We start from the raw sequence: 17014 nt of genomic DNA, 5'->3' as shown, positions 1-17014 counted from the left end.
TTTGAGATCTGAACATGCGTCCTCCTTACAGTTCTCTTGGTTCCTCTAGGTCCAGTCTGGGGAAGCCAGAGCATGTGGGTGGGAAGGGGTGGACATCACTTCACTGGGCATGGTAGCCAATGGTCACCAGTTTCATTAGTCACGGAAGTTGGCTCTGGCTTGAGGATCAGGAAGGCTGCTTCCTTCTTCCTCCCTTTTTTCCCTCTTCCCTTGGGTGATTTTTCTCTTTTGCATCTCCTTCCTTTCTCAGAAACTATGCCACCTTGCCCCTTTTGCTTTTTTGGCTACATTACACAGAAAGAAATTTGTTGGACACCACAACCCAGAACATATTTGTGCGTAGAAACGTATGTAACTGAAACAAGTTTCATGAAACAGCCTTGATGTATGTACAGTGCACACTGGCATTATCTTTCTTTTTTTTTTAATACCAGGGATTGAACTCAGGGGTGCTTAACCACTGAGCAACATCCTCAGTCCTTTTATTTTATTTTATTTTTATTTGTTCTGATTAGTTATACATGACAGCAGAATGCATTTCGATTCATTGTACACAAATGGAGCACAAATTTCACTGATCTGGTTGTATACCATGCAGAGTTGCACCACATGTGTAGTAATACATGTACCTAGGGTAATGATGTCCATCTCATTCCATCATCTTTCCTGCTCCCATGCCCTCTTCCTTCCTCTCCCTACCTTGTGCCCAATGTTCTTCCATTCTTCCCGTGCCCCTTGCCATTATGGATCAGCATCTACTTACTAGAGAGAACATTCAGCCTTTGGTTTTTGGGATTCACTTACTTCACTTAGCATGATATTCTTCAGCTCCATCCATTTACCTGAAAATGCCATAATTTTATTCTCTTTTAATGCTGAGTAATATTCCATTGTGTATATACCACCATTTCTTTATCCATTCATTTGTTGAAGGACATCTAGGTTGGTTCCACAGTTTAGCTATTGTGAATTGAGCTGATATGAACATTGATGTGGGTGCACCACTATAGTATGCTGATTTTAAGTCCTATGGGTATAGACGAGGAGTGGGATAGCTGGATCAAATGGTGGTTCCATTCTAAGTTTTCTAAGGAATCTCCAAACTTCTAGAATTAATAAGTGAATTCAACAAAGTAGCAGGATATAAAATCAATACCTACAAATCAAATGCATTTCTATACATCAGTTATGAACTCTCAGAAAGAGAAATTAGGAAAACTACTCCATTCACAATAGCCTCAAAAACAAAAAACAACAACAAAAAAAACCCTTGGGAATCAATCTAACAAAGAGGTGAAAGACTTATACAATGAAAACTACAGAACACTAAAGAAATATATTGAAGAAGACCTTAGAAGATGGAAAGATCTCCCATATTCTATTTTATTTTTCAAATTTTGAGACAGAGTCAGAGAAGTTGCTTAGGGCCTCGCTAAATTGCTGAGGCTGGCTGTGAACTCAAGATCCTCCTGCCTCAGCCTCCCAAGCCGCTGAGATTATAGGTGTGCACCACCATGCCTGGCCATGCTGGTATTTTCTATTCCATTGGACAGCATTAAAACAAGAAGTCCTGGTCCTGATCAAAGAATGTAACTTTGCAACAAGCTCTGGGTCTAGAGCCACTGTCAGTCATCTGGAACAGGGTTCTAGCTCCTTTCCCTTTACTCACCTACCATTGAATTTAAAAGCCACTCCCCGCTAAGGTTCTTAATGATAAAGTGATGCACTACCTGGGATTTGTTTTGAAGTACTCAAAAAAAAAAAAAAATCAAACGAAACAAAACAAAAAGGGGGAGATGAGACTGGGGACATATTGCTGTTTCCTGAATCTTGTGATGGCTCTCAGGGTTTGTGACAGCCTTCTCTCTAGTATTGTATATTCTGGAATTTTCTATGATAAAAGTTTAAAAATAACATGGCAGGAAACAAGTATATTGTATGCCTTTTCTTGGAAGAAAGGAATAAAATTTCACTTTCTCCGTGTGCTTTTTAAAGTATGTATTTGTCAAAACAAAACACTTTTGGGGCCTATTCTTGAGGGTAAGTTAGAAGTGTTTGGGTTTGACATTTTTCTAGATGGGTTCTTGTTGGTTGGTTTGTCCCTGCACTGATTTTTATTTCCTTCTGTTTAATGCAAGGGAGCAGATTCCATGGCCCAGGGCACCAGCCACCGTCAAAAAGCCCAGCAAGTGCAGGCCCTGGAACTTCTATGCTTTCCAGGACTAGAAGTTTCTCAGACAACTCAAAAAGTTCAGCACCAGGGAAGCCAGAAGCAGCGAGGCAGGGTGAGGCCAGAGTGACTGGGAAGTGCTTGGGACATGGAAACTCTGTAATAAAGGAAAGAGATGTGGTCTTATTGTTTTCTCTTCTTGGTCTATAAAATATTCCACTAACTCTCTGTCTCCTCTCCCTCTTCTTCCAGGTTTGAACAATACCAATAGGTAGGTCTAAGCTTTGTGATGGTCACATTTTCCATCTTGAAATGCCCCACAAGAAAAGAATGATGTCATCAAGAAATGCATTGAGCTTCCAAGTTGTGGTACAGGGAGGAGGATTGACTGTGTGGGGTGTTCTTTTGTTTGTGTTTTGCTCTGTTCTCCTTTTGTAATATGCCATCCAGTTCTACATCAGGGTTATCATTGGTTCTGAGACTCTTGAAAGCTCCGTGCCACCCTCTGCCTCAGTATCCTCCCGGTACCTTTCCAGGTTAGCCATGTTCAGGAAGGCGAGAATCCCCCCACTCACCCAGCCAGTGCTCATGAGCTGCCTCCTGTCCTGTATGTGGACTGCGAGTGCAGTCTACTGTAGAGAAGGGCTTCAAACATTCACAAATACCTAATTACAACTGGGGTCCCTCTGGGAGGAAGAATGACAGAGAGAGATGCTAATTTGGATTTCAGGGCCAGCAATGCCCTTTCTGAAAACTTCATATTCTAGCTCAGACCTGTGAAGTATAATATTAGCACATGAAGAAAAGTTCAGGAAAAACATGTTCCAAACAGAGGGTCCAACATTTGTGAAAACTCTTGAGGTGAGAGGTGGGCTATGGGGCCCCCAAAGAAGACCTGTGTGGCTGCAGCCTAAACAGTGTCTTGAGAGGGTCCTAAGACAGTGCTCTCTTCGGGGAATTGTATGAGGCTTAGTTTTATTCTTTTGGCAGTGCTTGCTAGACAAGTACACTGAGCTGTGTCCCTGGCCCCCAGTTTTATTCTTAATAGAGTGGAAAGCTGTTGGGAAACCCTTGAGCTTCAGGTGACACAATTCGATTAATGTTTTTACAAGATTGACTACAGTTGCTCTGTGGAACTGGATTGGAGAAGGGCTATGTGGACAAGGAGAACCAACTGGGTGGTTTGAACTCAGGGCACCAGGGAGAAGAGAAATGTAGATAAAATAGGCTCTGGATGGAGGCACAGGACAGGGACAGGTCAAGAATGGCTGCAGTGCTGTGTCTTGGCAAAGTAAATAAACTGCAAAGAAATGTTTTTGCTCTTAATTGCCCCTAATTAGTGGGCTTTTGTGATCCTGGAATCTGGCTTATAATGAGTGATGCTTGTGGATAACCACATGATGATTCTGTCCCTCCTGCTCCTCCCCACTTCTAACCCCACTGCCACCACACAGGTCATTTGGGAGAAGAGCAGAGGTCCCCAATTCAGATGTCAGGAAGGAGGTAACCAATGGAGTCTCAAAGGGGCCGAAACTGGACAGCCTGGAGACTGCAGCTGCAAGTAATAACTGCTCCAGCCCCCAGGGAGGACAGTCCCCCATCTGCACCTCAAACAGCCAGCCACAGCCCCTGCAGGAACCCAAGGTGATGCTGACTGGGGTCTCACCTAGAATCCCCATACCCCCTCCCCTCTCTTTAGTCCCCTCTGTCTAGTCCAAAATACCTCCTTTCTCCTCATAATATTCTCCAGTTCCTTCTATTTACCACAGAACCCTGTCCTGCAGAAGACTTCCAGCTCCATCACCCTGCAAGCCACAAAAGTCCAGCCGGAACAAAGAGCACCAATCATGGGAACCCTGTCTCCTAGGGAAGAGATGAGTCCATCTGTTTCCCAGCCAGCCACCCTTTCCACAGGACTCTTGGACCTGGGAAGCACAGAAGTTGTGAGCAAGGTTGCTACCAGGAAAATCCCCATGGAGAGCCAGAGCCATTCAGCATGGCCCAAGTTTGAGAGTAAGCCCCAAAGCCAGGAAGTCGGTGAAGACCAAGCAGTCAAATTTAGGTGTGAGGGTGAGTAGAGCTGATCAAGGTTACTGGTCCCCAAATGTAGTCCCTTGGTGGCCAGTTCCTTCCTTCAGCATGCAGCTGGTCTGTACCTTCTATATCCACCCATCCCCTTGGACTAGGTGCCCCAGGAAGCCAGAGGTCTTCCCTTCAGGAAGGACTCAGTTTACAAACATCCTTTATTTTAGAGAGATAGCCAATGTTGGTCTATTGTTGCTTGCAACATAGAGCATAGGCCCTAGGCCCTAATTCTGACTACCCTAGGTGAACAAAACTCTTCTCCTCCTCCTCATCAAAACAGTAAACAGTAGGTCTCCTCTTTCCTTCCTTCCTGGCTTTGGCTGACCAGGAGACCTGGCCCATCACTCCTGCATTTCTCCTCCACAAGGACCTTGACTATCTCAAGACGTTGGAACCTTATGGAACCTAGGGTTAGGAGTAAGGAAACAGGCTCAGAAGTGGGAAGGCCATCCCACCATCCCAGTCTAAGCTCTTCCTTTGGAGTCAGGCTTTCCTCACCCTGCCCCACAGTGTGTTTTTGCGGTAGGCTCATATTCTTCACCTGTCCCTGTAGTTTCAGGGATCCCAAAGCCTGAAGTCACCTGGTTCCTGGAAGACGTTCCAGTGAGCAGACAAGAAGGCACCATTGAGATTTATGAAGATAACGGGTCCCATTTCCTCTGCCTGCTGAGAGCTCGGACCAAGGACAGTGGGAAGTACAGCTGCACAGCCTCTAATAGCCAAGGCCAGGTGTCCTGCAGCTGGACCCTTCTAGTGAAAAGTGAGTACATTCCTCCAGGTCCCCCTGGATCCTCAGCAGGAGGACTATTCATGGGTGCTTCACAGGTTGCAGATGGTTCATCTCCTATAGCCCTACACCCAGGCCTGAGTGTAAACAGCTCCACCCACGTGCTGAGGCCAAATATATTGCTCTCCATCAGTGATTCTTTTTATTTTAATAAATTTTTTATTTGTTCTAATTAGTTACACATGACCATAGAATGCACTTTGACACATCATACATACATGGAGTATAACTTCTCATTTGTCTAGTTGTAGAGTTACATGGGTCATGAAATCATACATGCACATAGGGTAATAATGTCCAGCTCACTCTACTATCATTTCTATCCTTAAACCACCTCCCCGCTCTTTAGTCCCCTCTGTCTAGTCCAAAATACCTCCTTTCTCCTCATTCCCCTTATTGTGAATTAGCATCTTTATATCAGAGAAAACATTTGGCCTTTGGTTCTTTGGGATTGGCTTACTTTTCTTAGCATAATATTCTCCAATTCCATCCATTTACTGGCAAATGTCACAATTTCATTCTTCTGTAAGGCTGAGTAATATTCCATTTGTGTGTGTGTGTGTGTGTGTGTGTGTGTGTATAATTTTCCTTTCATTCATCTGTTGAAGGGCACCTACTTTGGTTCCATAGTTTAGCTGTTGTGAATTGAGCTGCTATAAACATTGATGTGGCTGCATCACTGCAGTATGCTGATTTTAATTTTTTTTCTCAACAGTGATTCTTAATCAGGGGTGCACATCAGGATCACCTCAAAATAAGCATGCCCAGCCCCACTCCCAACCTAGCTGAGTGCTACCTCTTTTAGGTTTCTCAGCTGTCCAAGTAGTGCCATGACTCAATATTCGTGACCTCAGAGCACCAAGTATTCACTAAATGTACAGATTTAGGGAAATGTGAGATGATGTGGGATCCCACATCTTTTATGTTTATTATAGTATCTGATTATTAAAGTAATACATGCTAATTTGGGGGCATTTAAACCACATATAATCTTATGACTTCAAAATAAATATTGTTTTTTGAACAAAATCAGCTCTGTGCTATTAGTATGCTATCTTCTATCCTAGTTTGCTCATGTAACAAACATCTTTATTATTTAATATTCTGTTATTATTATTATTTCTATATTATTTAATTATTTATGCTTTCAAGCATGATTTATGAATGGAGATATAATATTGTTGAATTTTTCAAATCAGTTATTTCTATTTTTTACTATGATAAATAGGATTGGGGGTAGAGTACTTACCTAACATGGATGAGGCCCTTGGTTCAATCCCTAGCACTATAAGTAAAAGAAAACAAAACAAAACTATGATAAATATTCTTTTTTTTTAAGAGAGAGAGAGAGAGAGATATTTTTTAAATATTTATTTAATTTTTAGTTTTCAGCGGACACAGCATCTTTGTTTTTGTATGTGGTGCTGAGGATCAAACCCGGCCGCACACATGCCAGGTGAGCGCGCTACCGCTTGAGCCACATCCCCAGCCCTGATAAATATTCTAATATCCATTTATCTTTCTATAAAATCTCCCCTTAACTATAAATGCATACTATGGGGCCTAGACCCCTGGAATACCATTGAGAACTGATTAAACAATACCACAGGAGTAGAATCAGCAAGCTGCAGGCTATTGGAAACTCTATGGACAAATAACCATTGCCCATTCTTTTCAACAAAGAAAGTGTATGCAAAACAAGGAAGAGAGATGGGGAGAAGGAATAAGCTATAGGAAATTCAGATTAGAAGATATGAAAGTGGGCTGGGGTTGTGGCTCAGTGGTAGAGCGCTTGCCTAGCATGTGTGAGACACTGGGTTCCAGTCTTAGCACCACTTATAAATAAATAAATGTCCATCAATAACTATTAAAAATATTTTTTAAAAAAGAATAAGATACAAAAGTGACATAGCTAATTATAATTTATGGACCTTATATGAATCCTGGCTGAAACAATTAAGAGATTGTAAGGGGGCTGGGCTGTAGCTCAGTGGCAGAGCGTTTGCCTAGCACGTGTGAGGCACTGGTTCAATCCTTAGCACCTCATAAAAATAAAATAAAGGCATGCTGTTCATCTACAACTACAAAAATTTTTTTTTTAAATGATTATGAGACCACCAGCAAAAATTTAAATATCGACAAGATTCTTTGATATAAAAGAACTCTATTTTAAGTAGTAATGGTGATCTCATGGTTTTTTTTTTAAGTTCAAACATTGTAGAGATACAAAATGAGTTATTATTAGTGAAATGATGATTTTTGATATATGCCTTGGAAATAATCCACATTTGGGAGGCATTGATAGGGTTATCAATGAAGCAATATCGGTACATATAAATGAAAAATTTAAAGAAAGATGTGCAGAGGGATTCACTTTGTCATTTTCTCTACACTGTTTCTTGTGCATTTTTAATTTCCACGACAAATGCCCTAGTATAACACCCTAGAATACCAGGCTACCTTTGTCAACTCTTATGGTGAAATGTGTTCAAGATAACACTACTAATGAAAAAGAGCAAAGTGCAAGCTGCACATATCATATGTCATTTGTGTTAAAGGAAAAAAAGATCTTTGTATGTACATGCAAAAGATGCTTTTATGTATCATAAAACATTTCTGGAAGGTCACACAAATGGCCCCTAAGACAGGGAGACCCATGGGAAAGAGTTGGAGGGGATTTTGCTGTTGGTTCCCTTCTTAACTGGGATTCTAGCTGCGCTGGTTCATTCCTTTGCAAGAGGTATCCCCCATTCCAGGTGGGAGTGCCTGGAGGCGAGCTCACAGGTCAGAGTTCAGCCTCATCAGCCTGGCCAGGGCTCTGTGTCTGGGCAGGGGACAGACATGAGGTGTCAGGTTCACCAAAGGTTAATGATATTACCCAGAGAGCCTGTTTATTCTATGCCTTCATCTTTCTGTGAGTTTATCTAAATCTTGCAAGAGACAGTTTCTAGCCTGTTCCCATCTTGGGGCAATTCACCTCAGTCTGGCTCCCTATCTTATTTTGTTTTCTGTGGCAACTTTACTGAGGTATATTTATATAACATAAAAGCCATCCTTTAAAAATGTGTAATTAACTGAGTTTTAATATATCCAGAGTTGTGTGGCTGTCACCACATCTAATTTTAGAACACTTTCTCCTGTCGGCTATTAGACACTATTTGTTTTCCCATTCCCCCACTAATTTACTTCCTGTCTCTGTGGATTTGCTTGTTATGAACATTTCATATAAACAGAATCATACAATATGTGATCTTTTGTGACTGGCTTCTTTCTCTAAGCAGAATGACTTCAAGGATCAGGTATATTATAGCCCATGCCAGTAGCTTCATTCATCTTCGTGGTGAATAACATTCCATGTATGGGGATAGCATGTTTTGTTTACCCACTCATCCACTCCATGGATACCTATTTTTAATGCCTGTTTTTAATTTTGAGGGTATATTCCTATAAGTGCAATTGTTGGGTCATGTGGTAATACCTTTTGAGGGACTGACAGATTGTTGTCCACAGTGACTGCACCATTTTACATCCCACCAGCAGTGTACAAGTGTTCCAGTTTCTCCACAGTCTCACCAACACTTGTTATTCTCTACTTTTTAATTACAGCCTCCCACGGTCATCTCCTTGTGATTTTGGTTTGCATTTCCCTGATGACTTGTGATGCTGAGCATTATTTTATGTGCTTATCGTCTTCTTTGGGGAAATACATGTCCTATCCATTTTTTAACTAGGTCATTTTAAAATTATTTTTTTATTTTGTATATTCTTAAAGATAGTAGACCTTATTCTGATCAATTCTAAACAGGTTTTGGGGACATATGACCTGATATCTATGCAGGACAAATATGCCTGAGATGGAAACAATCAGAGGGTCATCCTTGTCCTCAATTATCGTTGGCATTTTTCAGGATATTTTTTTATGGTGTCAACTTGACTCTCCCTTTTGAATCTTTGTGGGTATGAGCCTAAGAGGGAAGAGAAACCCCTTTCTCAGGTTTTCTGTTGCAACTGGCTCCATGCCTAGCTTCATCCTGAAGCAGCATTCTGGGGATGTGGGGCCACCAGCCAAATAAGACTTTTTTTTTTAAAGAGCATGTGGAAGGAGCTGCAAAAGCCCCCTTTCTGGTCTTGCCTGGGATTTTGATCCATAAAAGATGTTTGTTCACTTTCTATTTCTTCCTTTGGACAGAAACAGGTAGTGTTTCCTAAATGCATCTCCCTCCTTACTTCCAAATAGGTCTGTTTTTTTGCTTTGGGATTTCCGATGGAGGAAAAAGATCCACTCTTATTGTTGTGTTTTAAGAGTTCTTTATATATTCTGGATACAATTCCCTTACCAGATATATGATTTGTAATTATTTTCTCCCATTTTGTAAAATTTGGATTATTAGTCAGATTTTAATTGCTGTGACAAAATATCTGAGATAAAACAATTTAAGTAAATGTTTATTTGGCTCATGATTCAGTTTCAGAGGTTTTAGTTCATGGTCAGTGGCTCCATTTTGCTTATGGATTTGTGGTGAGACAATATATGATGATAGAAATGTGTGGAGGAAGAAATTGCTTACCTCATAGCAGCTGGGAGGCAAAGAAAAAATAGGGAATGGCCAGGGTCCCAGTATCCCCTTTAAGGACATTTCTCCAGCAACTTAACTTCCTCCCATTAGGCCCCACCTCCTAAATTCTACCCCTCCCCCAGTAGCACCATGGACTGGAAACCAAACTTTCAACACATGGTCTTTGGGAGAAATTCCAGATCCAAACTATAGCATGGGATTTACTTGTCATATGTGGCCACTAAAGTCTCTGCTAGTTGCTTAGTGATTGGTAAATAATTGGATAGAAGTTCCTTAAATGCCTTAAGCCAGCATGTCTCCAGCCCTCTCGGAGGGCTTCTGTGTGTGTTGGGGCATATCTTCAGTGCTCTAGCTGGCATGCTACAGTTCTGCCTTCGCCTTTACTTCCTGCATTCTCAGAGACTTTGGGTCAGCCAGAGGTGACAGTAGGGCCACCTCAGGTCTTTCCTGGGCATGTGCACAGCCCTGCACCTGCATGTGGCCTTCTAGGCTCCCAGGGGTATGTCAGAATTTTTCAAAGCCCAGTTTTTTCTTTTAAGATTTTTGGTCAGACTTCTTAGCCCCATCTGACATTGCTGCCTGAGTAGTTGTGATGTCAAGCCATTGTCATTGATTGTTTTGTACAAACACACTGAGATAGCACTGTTGACATAGATCAAGCTCTGAGTCAGTTCAAATAAGGACAGTCCTGAAAATGCAGCCCTGGAAGGAGCCAGACCTGTCCAACAGTGGTGGTTCTCTTTGGAATGAGGTTTTTCAGGAGCTCTGACCCCATTCTGTCCCCGCTAGGTGGCTGGTTTTTACAGATTACCCTAGTTGCTGCTGGTTTTCAAAGCTGCCACAAACCTTGCTGTTCTTACTGAGATTTAGATGGAGTTGGGGGTGGCGGTTTGGTTCTAGTATTCATTTGTTTGTTCATAAATGAATGCTCCTCAGAAAGTTGCAAGCCTTTGGTTAATCTCCAGAATTCTGGAAAAACTGATTTAGACTCTCCGTGCTAGTATTCTCACTGCTTTTATGCTTTACTCTGCCATTCCAGAAGTGCTTCGAGGCCCCCTGTCTTGTCCTACAACTTCTCCAGCCTCCACAAGGGCTGGTTCACTCTCGACAGTTTACCAAGATGCAGGTCATGTGACATGTGCTCTGTTAGCATCTACTACCAACACCCTTCCTCCCTCCCTCCTTCCCCCCTCCTTCTTTTTTTCCTTCCTTCCTTCCTTCTTCCTCTCACTGCAGGAAAGCTGTTTCCCCTACCCAGACCTCTTCCTGTCCCTTCCCTCTATGAAGGTCTTACTTAACCACAATTTCCTCTGCCTTCCTTTTGCCTCTCTTTTCTCCCTCCAGGCATGCCCTTTGTCTTCCCTGTGCAGAAAAGAAAAGAAACCCTTTGCTCTGCTTGGTGACCTCAAACACTCTCTTTCACCCTCAAACTATACTTGCTCTCCAAGTAGTGGAGTTCTGTGCACAGCTTCCTTTTGATGATAGTAATAAACACCCACTGAGGATGCTCTGTGGGCCAGGCTTTGTGCTAATGCTGTACTTGGGTTATTTCATTTAATTAGTCCAAAAGTCTTAAGAGAAAATTATAGTTACACCCATTTTCCTGAGGGTACTAAACTGCAGTTAGGTTAAATGACTTGTCCAGGGTCAAATGCCTTACAGAAGATGGCATATTCTAACCCTAGTTGTCCTGGCACCAAAGCCCATCGCCTTTTTGATGACTCCTGAGGCATTCCTCAAGTGAGGGAATTTGACACTGACTGGGGGAGGGTAGAGATGGGGCCTCCCTACACCTCTTGGGTTGTCTGTCTGTCCCTTCCTCTGTGCTGAGCCTGCCCAGAGGCACTGTCATTCTGTCTTGTCGGCTGCTCTTCCACTGCCTAACCTTTCCTTAGGGTCTAGAGGACAAGGTATGGCTGTAGAGTCAGGGAGCCGGCTCTGAAACCTGCCCCACCTTGGACTTGACTATGGGAAAGGATGAACAACTGCACCTCTAAAGTGAGCTAAAGATGGCAGCCTTGGCCGTATCTTCACAGTCACATCTAGAAGAGTGCCTGGCACATAGTAGGCTCTCTATTACTTGTTTTCTTGTCCACAATCTGCTGTGATGTAGTATGGCTTTCCCCTCATCTACGCATTCAACAGTCTCTGCTGAAAAGCACCAGGGATATGTCTTCTCATCACTGAATCCAGCCACGCTTTCTCACCCCTCAGCTATCTTGACCCATTGCACCATGTTCTAATTGGTGTAAAGTAAATGATCTGTTCCTACTTTTCTTAATTAAAGGCTCCAAACCGTCAAGTGTTTCCCAGTTCATTGATATAGAAGCCTTCTGGAAAGTTCAGCTTAGAGGTTCTCCAAAAATAGAATGTACATAAGAATCAATGCATATTTCCAGGTCCCAGCAGTTCTGAATCCTTGTTCAGACCACACTTGGAAAACTAAAACACATGTCAGTCTTTGTCATTTGATTCATTCCTGGAACTGGAAAAAATAGTAATCATAATTTAAAATTGAAATAGCTTCACTGTAGGCATCTGGTCTCTACAAGTAAAAATCTATCAAGACTTTGTAATCACTATAGGACATTAGGAGAATATGTCCCCAGGACAGCAAAGGGTCAAGACCAGACAGGAGCTGCCTGAGTCAGAGGAGAGAGAGCAGGCAGGGCCAGGTCCTGAGCACCCCAGATCTAAGGTGCTTTGTGCCTGTGAAAAACCCCTGGCCATCCCCCTGCTTGGGACTCAGGTGTCTGATGCTGCTGTTTCCAAAGTGTGAAGGTAGACAGGATATAGCCAATATTCCAAGCATGCCCAGTGTCTAGGGCAGCATGGCATCTGCCTGTGAGACTTGGGGTGCCCATGATCAGTCACAAGAGTGGGCAAACTGTGATCTGAGATGTTCTGTCTATTCTTTGCCCCCCCAGGGTTGGTTACAATGGGGGTAGCCCCCTCATTCTCCAGTGTCTTAAAGGACTGCACTGTTGTCGAGGGCCAGGATTTTGTGCTGCAGTGCTCCGTACAGGGGAACCCAGTGCCCCAGATCACTTGGCTGCTCAATGGTGAGTCTCCGGTTCCCAGCCCCATGAGCCCTCGAGCCCTGCCTTGAATTCTCAGTTCTCCCTCTGTACCATTTGCCCCCTGGAAGCCTAGGGTATGGAGAGAACTCAGAAAGTGAGTCTAGTACCCAGTGACTGAGCAAGTTTCTCCCCTGCCAGAGCCTGAGTTCCTCATTGGCACAGTGGGAACAATGCCATTGTCCTTGGAGGGGATGGTTGTGAAATTAAAGGAGTCCATGTATGTGAAGTGGTTAATGAGGTGCCTGGCACATGGGTGCACACACAATTTAATTTCTTTCCCAACAGTCAGACCTATCAGAGTTCCTTGGTAAATATTTGTTGAGTCAATATACAAACAATAAATGAATAAACTAGTAGCCACACCAGAAGTTGTTGTGGGAGCTTGCCTTTTATTTAGTGGCTGGTGGTTCTGGGGGACCTAGATTGGTAGTTCTTTTCTTTTTCTTTTTTTTTAAATATTTTTTCAGTTGTCAATGGATCTTTATTTTATGTTATTTCTATGTGGTACTGAGAATCGAACCCAGTGTCTCACACATGCTAGGCAGGTGTGCTACCACTGAGCCACAACCCCACCCCGTAGTTCTTTCTAATGTTAATTTTAGTTCTATAGAGACATGCAATTTTTTTTCAAGTAAGGTCCTTTAAAAAAATTAATCACCGTATATTATCAGTATATTATCATCCTTTTGTTTTTAAAAAGGCCTTCTAATTTCAAAGGTATGGAAGAACTCTGATTTTATAACTGAGAACAAATCCATTAAATGAGTGAGACTGGGTAGGGCCTGCTTTGGGGAGATACAGAGAGTCAGGAGGTATGGGCATTGGCCTTCCCCACCACAGAGTGGTCTGGAGGCCTGAAACACCCCAACTTTACACCTCTGAGTATTGACTCTTTTAGTTATGGGAATTTGGGGGAAACAGAAGGTTTGGAGTCTCTATTAGCTCTTGCCTTTGGTAAAATAGGCTCCTTAAGAGGCAACACCCATCCCCTGTGCACCCAATTGTGTCTATGTCATGACACATGGCCTGGGAACCTTCCATGTTGGTAGAGTTTGCTCATGCTTTGCTAGAAAGTATCTTTGAAAAAGTGCCATGTACTCTTCCCATATGAAGTCAGCTTGGTCAGATAAGAGAACTAAGGTCTGCCATCCCTCCTCTCACACCTCACCTAAAGACAGAAATCCTGGGGGGCCCTCTGACTGGAAGGACACCGCCTCCTTGAGGCTAGAACAGAATATGGACATAAGGACTAAACTTCTACCTGGTGCAAAGTCTAGAACTAGGGTCAATAAACATATTATCTCAAGGACCAGATAGTAAATATTTTCAGCTTTTTGAGCCATACAACCTGTATGAGCACTAGACTCTGCTGTTGCAGCATAAAAACAGTATAGATGCTGTATGAGTGTGGCTGTGTTGCATTATAACTTTATGGACAATGAAATGGGAATTTCAGGTCATTTTCATGAGAGGAATTTTTCTTTCATTTTTTTCAACCATTAAAAATATGTAAAAGCTATTCTTAATTTACAGACTGTACAAAATAGGCCACGGGTATGGAACCCCTGGTTTACACCTCTCAGGAATGAATTTAGTGAATCTTGGTATTTCCACACTCTTACCACTAGGGGGAGATTGTGCTCAAGTTGGGTTTCTTGACTGTGAACTACTTCCTGTCCAACTCCCCCCAAGTCAAGTTTCATGACTCCCCATTCTGACTCCCTAAGCTAACAGCTCCCTGTTTGTGGGACCAAAATGGGTTTGCTGAAGTAAAAAGAGAGCTCTTACAATGCTTGTCTGCACATTTGGACAGTGGAGGCTTTCCTTAACTGCAGTAAGGAAAGTGTTAGCAATCTCAAGGAAGAGGTTTTGGGGGGTGTCATTAACACCAAAAAACAAAACAAAACAAAAAAACCCCCAAAAAACAAAAACAAACAAATAAATAATAAAGCAAATAGCAGGGTTTAATCCACTCAGTGGCAGGGTCCCAGCCCCTGCCTTTCCCACCAGCCCCACTCATATGAGGGTTGGGAAGATTCTCTTTCCTCCAGCCCTGTGGCAGGCTGGGCAGTCTCTTTGCCAAACCATCATGGAGACATGAAGTGTTGCTATGTGCAAGAAGAAAACATTGCATTACAGGGAAAGCATTTCTTTTTGTACTTTTTCCCACCCCCTGCAGCCACCCCCAATTTTATGAAGTGTAAACCAGGACTCTGAGGCCTGGCAAGGAAAAGAACTGACAGTTGCTTCCTATATGGCAGATGGACACATTCCTGCTCTAAGGCCAGAATCTTCAGTAATGAGATTTTTTTTTTCCTGGAAATTAAAGGTTACATCCTGGAATGATAAAGTCCCAGGAACATACAGTATTAAGGAAACTACTGAAGTTCATTGCATGCACTCCTGTCTCCACACAGGACTTTGTGTAAAGTGACATGAATAAAGGGCTTCTCAAAGAAGGTTTTAGTTCCCCATATTTATCTTTTCATAAATGCTAAAATGCACCTAATTCCACAGAAGAAATGAACCTAATTGCTACATTAGAGTGGGGATACAGAATTGCTTTCTGATAAATATCAGCAGTGGGAAATTCAGTCATTATTTCTGGAGACATCTAAAAGGAACTGGGAGCCACATGCTCTGTCTAGGCGAGGTCCGCTCTGAGCCTGGGCTATGGGCCAAATGACCCTGTAAGATCCCTTCCAGGCGCAGAATGCTGTGAAGTGGACAGTATGGAATGGGGACTATTAACTTAGCACAGAATGCCCAGAACTGTGTCCCTTTCCCTTCTGCCCTCCTAATTCCTCCAGAATCTCTTTCCCCTGTCTTTCCAAGTCCAGGCTTGCCCTCCCTGGGCTGGGCCAGCCCCAATGTCATGACAGCAGCAGCCCTGCTGAGGACAGGTGCTCCCTGGTCTGAGCTTCCTGTGCTTCCCTCCACAGGGAAGCCCATCCAGTATGCTCACTCCACCTGCAAGGCCGGAGTGGCTGAGCTCAACGTCCTGGATGCCCTGCCAGAGGACAACGGCACCTACACCTGTCTGGCCGAAAACTCCTTAGGACAAGTGTCTTGCAGCGCCAAGGTCACGGTCCATGGTAGGAGCCTACAGACACCTTTCCTGCAGACATGTCTGCTCTGGAGGAAGGACACTTTTGTAGAAAATAGTATTACTGGCCCACATCAGGGAGCAGAGGTACAGATGATATTGCTGCACCCCACTCCTGATCAGCAGTAGCTACCAAAGCACAGGCTGCCAGAACCTCCTAGGCTCAGAGGAGGGATTCAAGCGACAGCTCTAAACCTGAAGTCAGGCAGGTGGAGGAGATGGGCTCCAGGGACTCATGTGACTGGGGTGTGCCAGTGGGAGGAGCCAATCTCCTGCCCCTTCACCCCGTCAGAGCCAGGGGAAATGCAGGGGAAAGAGACAGGGGCTCCCCTGGATTCAGAAGCTCCAGATCCGGTAGGAGGAGAACTACACTCTCCAAGAAGGCTTAGGAGGAGTACCCCATATCCCCTGAGCATGTAGGGGTCTTACAAATGACCCACTGTGTCCTGGGGACACTAGGTAACAGAGTGTGGGTATTGAGGCCTCTAGAGGGTTGCAGGTTGTCCCCTTCTCCTTCTGCCTCTGCTCCTCCTCAGCACCCCAGACTTGTTTTTATGCGCCACCAGCCTGTGTCCAGTAATCTGATTATCACAGTCATTCATTGATTGGGCAAGCACTTAGTCCCCAGGAATCACAGGGAGCCATAGACTCAAGACTGAGCTGTGTGGGCTGTGGAATCAGGCATGGTGACAGTTCCCGGGCAGGTGCTTCTTGAGTCCAGGGCCTTCAGGTAAGCCAGTTTCCTCTCTCACCTGGGGCCTGTGCCCCCAGTGCCTGAGCATAACTGGGTTCTCTGGGTGCTTGGGCTGGCTGAGTGTGTCTTCCCTACCAGGCTAGCAGGGGACCATGCCTCCTCCTTTGTCCCCAAGAGCTCAGGCCTCTCAGGAAAGCCCCCTATAATGTAAGTAGAGAGCTGTGAGGCTGCAGGTGATGGTTTTACAGAAAAGGGAAAAGGGGGAAAATGTTTGTAGCCTAATATTTCACTTCACCTCTGTCACTCACTGAGACCGGTGGCTCCGGGGCTGGGGTGCTGTCTGTTTTACACAGAAGAGTCTGGAGGTCTGTCTCATGAAGCCAGGGTCACTCTGCCAAGTGCAGCACGCTGGCAAGTAAAGCTGGCCTTCTGAGCCCAGGTCCTGGGACATGAAGCCCAGGCTATTCTGTTCAGGCCCTTTTTTGGCATGTGCTTCCCCTATCCCAAAGCAGCAC

At 43.8% G+C, this 17014-nt stretch overlaps 1 protein-coding gene across 2 annotated transcripts in view; it reads left to right on the top strand.

The window, feature by feature from the left end:
* Nucleotides 1-17014, top strand: part of Mylk (myosin light chain kinase) — a 132359-nt gene that overhangs the window by 12690 nt on the left and 102655 nt on the right. For both annotated transcript variants that reach the window (XM_026394135.2, XM_026394108.2), the window contains 7 exons: nucleotides 2139-2285; nucleotides 2423-2441; nucleotides 3625-3814; nucleotides 3940-4240; nucleotides 4809-5015; nucleotides 12547-12681; nucleotides 15642-15794. In XM_026394135.2, coding sequence (XP_026249920.2) covers nucleotides 2139-2285; nucleotides 2423-2441; nucleotides 3625-3814; nucleotides 3940-4240; nucleotides 4809-5015; nucleotides 12547-12681; nucleotides 15642-15794 — 1152 coding nt within the window. The remainder of the gene's footprint in view (nucleotides 1-2138; nucleotides 2286-2422; nucleotides 2442-3624; nucleotides 3815-3939; nucleotides 4241-4808; nucleotides 5016-12546; nucleotides 12682-15641; nucleotides 15795-17014) is intronic.

This window comes from Urocitellus parryii, chromosome 2 (assembly GCF_045843805.1).
Source record: "Urocitellus parryii isolate mUroPar1 chromosome 2, mUroPar1.hap1, whole genome shotgun sequence".
Lineage (NCBI taxonomy): Eukaryota > Metazoa > Chordata > Mammalia > Rodentia > Sciuridae > Urocitellus > Urocitellus parryii.
The sequence above is the reverse complement of the archived record's forward strand: the minus strand, read 5'-3'. Positions and strand labels throughout refer to the sequence as shown.